This window comes from Arachis ipaensis, chromosome B07 (assembly GCF_000816755.2).
Source record: "Arachis ipaensis cultivar K30076 chromosome B07, Araip1.1, whole genome shotgun sequence".
NCBI classification, from domain to species: Eukaryota; Viridiplantae; Streptophyta; class Magnoliopsida; order Fabales; family Fabaceae; genus Arachis; species Arachis ipaensis.
Window position 1 is genome coordinate 19,476,410 of NC_029791.2, and position 11,397 is coordinate 19,487,806.

Consider the following 11,397-nt stretch of genomic DNA (forward strand, 5'->3'; position numbering starts at 1 on the left):
AAGTGAGATGGAGTTTTTTTTTTTAATTAAATATAATTGTGTTGAGCTTCAGTTTGATTTAAGTCTCATTTTAGATTTCACTGAACCCCATCGCTACATCAAGACTAGTTGTTCTTTCTCATCCAGCCTCCACCTAAAATATAATCCCATGCTATCACAAAAATATAGCCATAAAAATTTAAATCCAAACACATAAAATACCCAGGTACTACTTATAAACAATAAAAAATAACCAACATCAAACTATTTTGCTCACAAGAATACCAAAAAAACAAAGCCAACAATGCACAAACCTTAAAACACAGCATTAAATATATAAAAAAGTACAAAATAATAAGAATCATAACAATAAAAAAATCCTTCTTTATTTCCAAACCACAATCCATCTTATCTTCTCTTACCTAAGCTCCATTCACCACATAAACTACCTTTTTTAATACTTTTTTTGTTTAACTTTATATTTTTTTCCTGTATTTATAATCGTGTCGCCATGAAAGCATTTCGTTTCCAACAAAAAGACAGTGGCAGCAGACTCAACACATCGTGACCTATGAGAAGCTGGAAAAACTGCTAAAAGATCCTAGTTTCTTGCGGTCTGCATGATGTCAATGTCAGGTGCTCCCAGAACACGTTACAACTATAATTTTTTTTCTGTCTGCGTGGTGCCAGCATCAAATACTCGTTTCCTGCGAGAAGTTTTTCTCATCATACACAGATTTAGCCCCTGTACAGTTTGTACAACACCAAAATTAAACCAATATAAAAAATAATTTTTAAAATATAGATGGTATAAGATACAATTGTGGTGCATATAATTTTTTTTACTGAATAAAAGTTAATTTTTTGCAGAAGTGAAAAGAATTTAATGGTAACACTTGTTCTACATGTATTTTGAAAAAGAAGTTGTTGAATAGAGTTAATAAATAAGTAGAGAAATAAGTAAATAGATAAAAATTTTAAAAAAATGCTAATAGATTAGAAAAAATCAAAGTTACCAAAAAAGAAAATTAGAAAAGAAGATTCATAACCTAAAAAAAAAAGATGTTTGAGAAAAAAAAGCTAATTACGATTAAGATACACGAGAAGTAATAATTGATAATTCTATTTTCAGAGTCTAAATTTAAAATAAATCAGCATAAATCAAACAACATAATACATTCATCAGGAAAACAACAGTTTCAAAATATTTTTTTTTTTGTAATTTGTGTCTATATAGGAATGATTTGTTCTTATTTATTATAGAATAAAACTCTACATCCAAGTAAAATCCTTATCCAGGTTTATCCAAATTGTTGTAATAACTTTTCAAATCACGCGCTTCTTCTTCTTCTCCTTCTCCTTCTCCATTTCTTCTCCTTCTACTCCCCTTCGTATTTCTTCTTCTTCTTCTTCCAAATTCGCGCATGTTCTTCTTCTTCCCTTCTTCTTCTTCTTCTTTTCTTTCTTTTTCTCCTCCTCTTTCTTCTTCTTCTTCTTCCAACAAAGCACACGCAGACTTCTTCTTCCAAATTTGCACACATATTTTTCTTCTTTCCTTCTTCTTCTCCTCCTCTTTCTTCTCCTCCTCTTAGAGATTATCAATTCAATTAAATTCAATTCAAAACACATGCGTCCATTCAATTCAAAATAATTCAATTCAATTCATAATGAAACGAACACGTTATTAAGGTAAAACAATTGTATAGTACTAAATGAACGGAACATTATCCATTATATAAAATCAAATTCAAAACAGCTTCCTGCATAATGAACCGAATACGTTATTAAGGTGAAACAATTGTTAGTATTAAATGAACGGAACATTATCCATTATATAAAATCAAATTCAAAACACATGTGTCTATAATTTAGAAATTATCAATTCAATTCAATTCAATTCATAATGAACCGAACACGTTATTAAGGTGAAATAATTGTATAATACTAAATGAATGGAACATTATCCATTATATAAAATCAAATTCAAAACAGCTTTTTGCATAATGAACTGAACACGTTATTAAGGTGAAACAATTGTAAAGTACTAAATGAACGGAACATTATTCATTATATAAAATCAAATTCAAAACACCTGTGTCTATAATTTAGAGATTATCAATTCAATTCAATTCAGAACAGCTGCGTCCATTCAATTCGATTTAGCAAAATGTTGGTGTTGTTGGTGATGACGATAACGAAAGAGGAGAAGAGGAGGAGGAGTTGAAGGAGAAGAAGAAGAATCTGCGTGCGTGAAGGAGGAAGAGGAGGAGGAGGTATACGTGAATTTGAAAGAAGAAGAAGATGACGTATGCGTGTATTTGAAAGAAAAAGAAGAAGAAGAAAAAGAAGAAGCGTAGGGGAGAAGAAGAAGAAGCGCGAAGGAGGAAAAGAAGAAAAAGCGCATGTAATAATGCTCTTTTAATGATAGTGATTTTTGTTGGTGTTGGACCTAATTGAATAAACTTAAATAAAAAAATACTTGAATGTATAGCAATCCTATTTATTAAAATAGACTATAATAAAATAGATTTTTCGTCCAATAAAATGCTTTGCTATTATATCTATGTAATTTTACACAAATAGACCATTCTTAATCATATACGCCATTTATATCTTCGTAGGTAAATTTTGTGGCCTATAAATATTATAAAGAATAATAATAAATGTAAATATTCGTTAATATATAAAATTATATTTAGTCTTTTTAATTTAAAAATTACAAACTAATTTTAAAAATATATTTATAAATGTCTGTAAAACACTTCAACCTTTTCAAATTTAAGACAGAAATAGTCACAAAAAAAAATTTAAGACATAAATAACTAACTTTTTTTATCAAAAAATTTTACAAGAGTTAATCTAAATTTTATTTTTTGTAACATGAATGAAGAAGAGACCAACTGCTTGACTTGGTTCAAGTTCCTCTAATGCTCTCCTCGCTTCAACTAAAGAGCCCTACTTTCTATTTCCCGTCTACCCTCTACCCTCTTCCTCTTCCCCTTTACATTTTATTTTATTTTATTTTATTTTCTTTTCTTTTCTCCCTTTTTCGGTTTTTGGCCTTCATGCTTTCTCCCCTTCAATATTCTTCCCCAGATAGAATCGAATTTCCACCCCCATTTTCCCTCAAAATCCCTCTCTCCCATTTCCTCTTCCCAATTTCATGATTTCCCCTTAATGCCCCCACTGTCGCTAGATTCACCTCAAACACACTCTTCCCCCTTTTAATTCCATCCGAGAGGGTTCGCAAAACCCGTTTCGGGTTATCGGGTACCCGAATTCGCCTCCCCATTTCGGGTTCGGAGCTCTCGGAAGCTTATTTCGCCGTTTCAATTTTTTTTTGGTCTTCTGGATTTTTCCTTTTTTTTTTAAACCGTTAGGGGTTAACGGCGCTGTCGTTTTGTCATGGGCGATCTTCATGTGAACGGCGTCGTTTTCGGGGAGGATCGCCCCTGCGCCTCGTCGCCGCCGTCGCCGCCGCTGCCGTTGTCAAACCCCGATCCGAGCTCCGTCGCTGCAGACGCATGGTCAGCCGCTGAGGCCACCACCTCCGCGATTCTCCGCCGGATTAGGCCGACGCTCGGTGCTGACCGGAAGCGCCGCGAGGTTGTTGATTACGTGCAGAGGCTGATTCGATATGGCGCTCGGTGTGAGGTGTTATTTTATTTTATTTTTGTGTTTGCTCATTGAATTTTCGATTCATAATTGTGCTTTACTTCATGCAGCTTTTGTTTGAATTGGATGCTTTTCTTTTTGTGATCTTGGATGTTTTTGGAGGTTTTGGCGTTATATTGTTGTGTTTTGTGATGATTCTGTTATAGTTTGCTGAGCAATTTCAAGTGTGTGTGTATATGCTGTTTGACACATCAATTGGGAGTTTGGATTGTTGTGTTATGTAGTGTTGTTGTTGGGTTTTTGTTTGTGTTCACTGAACGGTGCTTTTTGCCTGTGGATTATGCATGGCACGTTGGTGATTGCTGTTTTTACTTTTTAGCTTTAGGAATGTGTTGAGGGGGTTCTTGTTCTAATGGCACTTGATTGGGAGGTAGGAAGACCCGCTAGTTACCATTCAAGCTGAGTGTCCTGTAGCTTGAGTCGTGTTTATGGGAGCTAAGTGCAGAAGGAATGAAGGATATGGAGTATGGTTGTTTGGTTGGTTGAGTTTTTATGGCCGATAGAATCGCAAGGCCGAACCTTAGGATAGTTGTGGAAATGAATAAATCCGGGATCAGCTATCTATTCCTGATTTTGGTCTAAGTGTATAATCATTCTATAAGAATTACCCTTTTCTGGATATATATGTTTAGCTTAATAATATGTATATGTGCTGTTAACGAAGTGCAATTTTGAATTTTCTGATTTGTTTTAATGGATTATCACTTATGGGTTGTAATCTCATATTTGCTTTGAGTTGATAAATGATAAAATGCACATGCCTCTGGATGTAATCTTATTTGAATATTTTGCATTTGCAAAACATCTTTAAAGTGAGGTTGTATTATATTTGAACAAACAGGATGCATAGTGCACTGTAATTTTAAACCACTAAATGATGACATGGATGAATTCAGTCAATATATATATATGCATCTTTGCCTGCTCACCTTAAAATTTAAAATACTCTTTCTTTTGTTGCAGGTCTTTCCATATGGGTCGGTTCCTTTAAAAACATATCTTCCAGATGGAGATATTGATTTGACTGCACTCAGTTGTCAAAATATTGAGGATGGCTTAGTGTCGGATGTTCACACTGTTCTACGAGGAGAGGAAATCAATGAAGCTGCTGAATATGAAGTGAAGGATGTTCGTTTCATTGATGCAGAGGTTTTTTCTTCTTTCTTGGCACCTTATTGGAAATTGAATACAGTTCTGTTTGCAAGCATTGTGTGCCAAATGACCACCGTAAAATTATAATTCCAGAGTTATTATAAGCCTGAAATGCTGAATCTGCATTTCCTTTAATTTTCCATTTGGAAAGGAATTACTTCTTTTCTCTCTAGGATGGAATTGACCCTGTCTTTTAGTCTTGCTCTCTATTGAAACTTTTCACATGTTTAGATGATTCATGATTGCCTCTCTTCCCTTACCTTATGATTCCTCCTTTTCAAAACAGGCTGTTTATAGTGTTATTTTTGTGTTTTGTGGTCAGTTTTTCAAAGCAAGCTCTGTTAAGACTGTTCTATTTGTGTTTTATGCTCAATAAGCCACAAAATTTTTCACCCATCACCATTGTGTTTCTTCTATCTTTGTAAAGGTAGTGAATTTTGTGTTGGTAACCTTGCATAGAATCTGGGGCGAATGATGGTCACTCTGGTTAGTTTAAATCTAATATGTTTTCACTGTACGGTGTGGACAGAAAAAGTGTTGGTCCTTATATTGAAGTGCCTTTTCTCCCCTTTTCTTAATGCAGGTTAAGCTTATCAAATGCATTGTACAGAATATTGTTGTAGACATCTCTTTCAATCAATTAGGAGGACTCAGTACGTTATGTTTTCTTGAAAAGGTACCCTTAATGTGGCAATTCTCCACTTAAATCATGAAAAGTTCTGTGACGAAACATGTTCATATGTACTTTGGCCAACATTTTGAAAGCAGGATGATTCAACTCAATCTTTTAGTTTCTTTATTTTATTCAATGTATCAAGGCTACAGAAGCAAGTATTATGTATTATATTCTTTGGAGAACTTGTATGCATGCAGACATTGTAGTCTGTCATTATTGTTTTTGTACTGTACTGTGTCCACACGTGCAATGTTTACTGTATTATTATGCTTATACAATTCCATTACGTAATTAGGTTGATCGACTTGTTGGCAAGGATCATCTCTTCAAACGTAGCATTATACTGATAAAAGCTTGGTGCTACTATGAGAGTCGTATTCTGGGTGCTCATCATGGCTTGATTTCAACATATGCTCTGGAAACACTTGTTCTGTATATTTTCCATCAGTTTCATGTATCCTTAGATGGTCCACTAGCGGTAAGTTCTCCATCAAATCTATTTGGGTCATTTTAATGAGGAAAAGAAAGGAGAGAAATCTGCATCCCTTGATGCTGACTATGCATTCTTTAAGTAAGCTGCACTTTGCCCTTCGATCCAGGTTCTCTATAGATTTTTGGACTACTTCAGCAAATTCGACTGGGATAATTATTGTGTTAGTTTGAAGGGACCAGTTGGAAAATCTTCTCTGCCTAATATAGTTGGTATGAAATTCCCCCTGTTTTTGTTTTTTGAATGATATAGTATTTTTAGGTTGTTTTCTGACTCTCTGTTGTGTGAAGCTGAGGTGGCAGAAAATGGAGGAGACGCTCTGCTGACTGAGGAGTTCATCAAAACCTGTGTGGAATCATTCTCGGTACCTTCAAGGGGACCTGATTTAAATTTTCGTGCATTTCCTCAGAAACATCTTAACATCATTGATCCACTAAAGGAAAACAACAACCTTGGTCGCAGTGTCAATAAAGGTTGAAGTGAATATCCCGTTAGTTTTAATATGCCATTATGCTCTGTTCTGATATAAATTCTTTTCCAGTTTTTATATGTTATTGTGCCTTTTAAAAGACACCTTTGATTGAAATGTTCTGTACTGAATGGTCGTTCATCTTCTTTTGTTGAAGTTTAAATATTAGATAGTAGATCAGTTGCATATAAAGCAAGCGCAGCAGTTACTTGATGATATAAAGTCCTTCTATAAATGGGGATATGATTTTTGTAACCCATGGTTGTGCGAGGATATGTGGATGACCAGAGAAAGATTGGAGAATGCATCTGCATCAAATCTAGGTATGAAAAATGTGCATATGGTGGTGGGAGTCAATGGAGAGAGCATGTTGTTGAGGAGAGAAATGACGAGCTTGAGGGAGGGCAGTGTGTATTTGGACCAAATATGGGGATCAATAATCTACATGAGTTTGTGGGAGAAATTGGAAAGATGATTGGAATGACTATTTCTTTGATAGGAAGGAGCAACTGGTGGGCTTTGAATGGAGAATATTATTATTGCATATCTTCTCATGAGAAATGGAAGGAAAAGGGGGAAAAAGGGGAGAGGGCAGGTGGGGAAGGATGAACAAATTGTGGTGAGATGACTGAGGTCCGAGTCCATAGGTGCCCTTTTCTGGTTGTTACTTTGAGTGGTGATATACTTCATAATCTGACATTCCAAATACTGTTGAGGTCTCTATTTCTAAATCAATATTAGTTTATTCCAGTACCTATTCCATATTTGTCAAAGTTTATTCTAGTACCTATTCCTTAGTTGTCAAAATCTGTATCAGGGAGCCTTGATTTTGGTAAATGGAGACTGGAGGGAGTAATTGAATGACTCTGTCTGGTGATTGAGAATATGAATGATGAGTTTTTTTATTTTTTTATTTTTTACCTAGCCCTCTAATTGATGAAGTGGGGACACTATTTGATGGGGAGGCATTTTGTCATCCAGATAGGAAAAAAGAGCTTGTGGACCAGTGAGTGATTTGTGAAGGACAATAGAGATGAGTGCAAAAATTATTAGGATTTGATTGACATATAGTAATTAGTAAAAGCCCCAAGTAGCAGATGCTTTGTCAAGGTTCATTGCTTTCAAGGTTCCAATGCTCAACAGTCCTGGTTTTCTAGTGTGTTAGAAGAAATATATGAGCAAACAGACACAACTTGATATTAACCTGCTACTGTATACATCACTACCACATCACTGTTGCCGCTATGTGTTCTTAGATTCTGTTTATGTACAATCCATTATGGATCTCGAGTGTGGCATTATAAATAGTTGTAGGTGTCTTGCGTTTGTGTATCAGTCCATTATTTTTTTAGTCTAGTACTCTCTCATTAGAACAATGTTTATTTTCTTCTTTTTCAGGTAATTTCTATCGAATACGCAGTGCTTTTAAGTATGGTGCCCGAAAGCTTGGCTGGATTCTTATGCTACCAGAAGATAGAATAGCAGATGAGCTTAATAGGTTCTTTGCGAACACATTGGATAGGCATGGATGCAATCATGGGAATGACATGCGAACTCCGAGTCTTGGTTGTAGTCCTAGAGATTTTGACTTCTCAGGAACATCAGAGGCTGCAGTGTGCTCTGAAGACAAGACATCTTTCTTTGTTTCTACCGGATCCAAAGTGGAAAGTTTACCCGGAAATCAACATAATTGTGAAACTAAAAATGAAAGAGAAAGGAATGGAGTAAAAGTTTTCTCCTCTTTGGCAGGGCCATCAGTTGACTCATCTGGGGATGAAAATGCAGATCCAATTTATAAACTAGTTGAAGATTCTAAGGATGTTGCAACAATAGGATGCTTGGATCTTGCAAGCAGTAATGATGCATCATATTTTTCAAATGGGATTGCTTCTAATGAAACAACAGTTAATTCTCTTATTGATGACGAGAAAGAGAAGCATGTTATGGAGAACAACTCTAGGTCAAATCTTGATGAAAATAGTGTGGCGTCTTATGGGCTAGTTGATTCGAGAAATGCAGTTGATGTCTTTGAAAATAATTTCCCTCATAGTGATAGTTACACTACTACTGTATCTTGGGGTACTGAAGCTACAAAATCCCTATTGGACCTGGCTGGGGATTATGAAAGTAACATTAGGAATCTACAATATGGTCAGATGTGCAATGGTTATACTGTCTCTCCTCTTGTGGTGCCTAGTCCTCCTAGGTCTCCAAAGTTACAGAATAGGAATCCTTGGGAAACTGTTAGGCAATGTCTTCAGATTAATCAAAGCATTCATTCACAGGCAAATTCAAATGGTGTTCTTGGACCAGTTTACCTTGTTAATCATGCTACTCTACCGATCCCCCCTTTTGGTTCAGAAGAGAAGAGAAAACTTCGAGGAACAGGCGCATACTTCCCTAATATGGTAATGCACACCTGAACTATTTAGGTATATAGATTATATTTCAGTAATGTTCTAACTATAAAGCTCATAATTTTGCAGTCATCTCGTCCATATAGGGATAACAGGCCAATGTCAGGAAGGGGACGGAGCCAAGCATCTGGTGCTCATGGGCAACAACATAGACATGCACATAGTCGTAACAACGGCTTCATTCCTACTCTACAAGAGTTGAATTTGTCTGTGGAGGGAAGTTTTGAACATCCTCTTGAAGTATATCCTCCTCTTGGCAGTGCTAAGTCCAGATCATCAGAAACGTATTTCAGCCAACCTGCCATATGGGGACCACGTCATTCTAACGGTTTCCCTCACACGTCTGAAAAGCATGAGTCTGGTACTGTAAGCCCTCAGCATCGTGGACCACCAAGAATTGAAGTTAGCAATCTACATGAATCAAGCATTTCTACTACTAAGGGCTCTGCTCCCAGCACAGGGGTCGTGTCAGAGGAGAGTTCTGACTCATTATCTGCAGTTGATAACAAAAGGTAATATAACATCTCTGTTGATACTTATTCATTGGTACAGAGATCACAAATGATGTTAAACCACTGGCAAATTTTAATGCTTAGACCATTACATGTTCATAGTTTGTGCTCCTAGTTTTCCTCTCCTTTAAGGGGGTGTCTATGGTTTGGGATTCAGGATTGACGTGGGAGCTTATCATTTGAAGAATGAAGATGACTTTCCTCCACTTTCCCACTGAGTGCCAGTGAAGGATGGTGAATATGTAATATCATTAACCGTAATGGTCAATACATGGAAACAATTATGATTTGCCTACCTTACAACAGGTGCAACCAAGGGAAGCCGATTTTGTAAGAACTAAGAAGTATGAACAATGTGCATGCATCTCAAAAATGAAGATAGCTTCCCTCAACTCTGGGTCTCTTCCAGAGATTGTTCAATACATAGAAGTGAGAGTACTGAATAAGTGAGAAATGCTGAGACTAGCCTTAGATGCTAACAAACTAGGTTAAAGTTAAACTAGATTGGGTGTTGTGACACCCTCATTCCCCTTTTTCTTGCTGTAGTTGGTCTTTTTGTATAAAACTGCGTGTACATTCTGCTTACTTTTTTTTTGATCTCCACTCCTGTTTTTATTCTGGATTATTTAGGGATGTAGATATCGGGTGATGTTCCTGAAGCTGAGTTTATAGTTTTGTTGTTTGTAGTTTTAAAGTATAAACCCACAAAATTTTAGATATCGGAATGGAATTCCACACATGGTTTTCTGTCAGTTGCAATTAGTGTAATAAATTTACTTTTGTTTGGGGGTATTTGTGTGTTTGCCCATGATTTTATGCATGACCTTGCTTGTTCTACAATGAAGTAGAGTCTTCAAGATTTCATATGCTTTACCCAAAGTGAGAAGAGGTAAGTCATAGCATACCAGTAATGCACAAAACTCCTAAATCTGCCATGTTGAGTTAGGGAAACAATGCAAGCCATTCATGTCTTCTGATTTAGTAGCTTAAGCTTTTGAGAGAGATGGTTCATGACATATTCTCAGCTTTTATGACCAAGTGGTCTTGTATTCAGTTATTGTCACTCTTAATTTAGCAGGTGGTGTTGGTTTGTGCATTATCCACATTGGCCTCCTGCGGGAGGGGGCCTGTTAGCGATGCAATTACAGATATTAATGTGGTTTCTTGGGAGAGATCATTTATGACAATAAAAATATTCTACTGAGCTGAGATATAATTTTCATTATTTATGAATGAGAGAATGTAATGAATTATGTCTAGTCAGCATAATTGCGGTGTGTGGTTTTTGTTACTTAATTCCTCCTAGATCTAATTTCTTTTAAGGCTTTTGGATTTGGTGGTTTTGCATGATACTGGTATAAGATCAGGAATTAACGTATCAAAAAGAAAAGGGTTGCAGAACAATTAGAGCGAAGAAGGATTTGTTATGTAAAAAGAAGGGTAAATAGAGGAGTTTGATCAATTGTAGACTAGTTTGATAGAGAGCTAGAGGAAGAAAATTGCAAGTAAATGCATTGATCTTGGTGGTGCTTTTGGAAGAAAAAGTAATATTATTTCTTATTTGATTTATAATAGTCTGTTCTCACTAAGAAAAGGTACTGCGGTAGTTGTCCTGTCTAAACCCCTATCCATGATTCAAGTGTAAAATTAGAAACAGATTAAATGACCTTTGTGCATATGAAAATGATTTCTGTTCTTTAAAGTAGCAATGTGTATTGGTTCCTTTATTTTATTTTCTCCTCTCATGTTTCTTCAAATTGAGAATATAGTTCCGAGTTTGACCATTAGATGTGATGTTTTTCTTTATGACAGCATTATCCTTGGTGGAGTCCATGGCCATTCAAATAGCCTTGATGATGACCCCGAGAAACAATAGTTGGTAGTTTCTATCATGTGTAGCTCATTGATAATATTCCTGGTTTTCATCCTGTTGTGTAGCGATGTAGCTTTTGTTATGTTGTGTAGCTCATAATGATAATTTTTTTGTAGATGTTGGCTTCCATTTTTTGTTCAGGCAAAAGGCAAAA

At 35.9% G+C, this 11,397-nt stretch overlaps 1 protein-coding gene across 5 annotated transcripts; it reads left to right on the forward strand.

Moving 5' to 3' along the window:
• LOC107608971 lies at positions 2,891–11,358 on the forward strand. Of its 5 annotated transcripts, none has more exons than XM_021107459.1 (9): positions 2,891–3,633; positions 4,618–4,803; positions 5,390–5,482; positions 5,778–5,960; positions 6,082–6,184; positions 6,275–6,445; positions 7,840–8,849; positions 8,928–9,370; positions 11,183–11,358. In XM_021107459.1, the coding sequence occupies exons 1-9, from the start codon at positions 3,385–3,387 to the stop codon at positions 11,244–11,246; spliced, it is 2,502 nt and encodes an 833-aa protein (XP_020963118.1). In that variant the 5' UTR covers positions 2,891–3,384; the 3' UTR covers positions 11,247–11,358. The 5 variants fall into 5 exon arrangements, with proteins under 5 accessions (XP_020963118.1, XP_020963119.1, XP_016166261.1 ...); XM_016310775.2 differs by having other exon boundaries at positions 2,893–3,633; positions 6,263–6,445; XM_016310777.2 differs by lacking the exon at positions 11,183–11,358 and adding an exon at positions 9,473–10,122 and having other exon boundaries at positions 2,894–3,633; positions 6,263–6,445.

Excerpts from the sequence above, each read along its gene's own strand:
- LOC107608971 (XM_016310775.2), top strand. The coding sequence starts at position 3,385 with ATGGGCGATCTTCATGTGAACGGCGTCGTTTTCGGGGAGGATCGCCCC. Across the intron at positions 5,961-6,081 it reads CCTTAGATGGTCCACTAGCG|GTTCTCTATAGATTTTTGGA; the intron begins GTAAGTTCTCCA and ends CCTTCGATCCAG. Across the intron at positions 6,446-7,839 it reads TGGTCGCAGTGTCAATAAAG|GTAATTTCTATCGAATACGC; the intron begins GTTGAAGTGAAT and ends CTTCTTTTTCAG.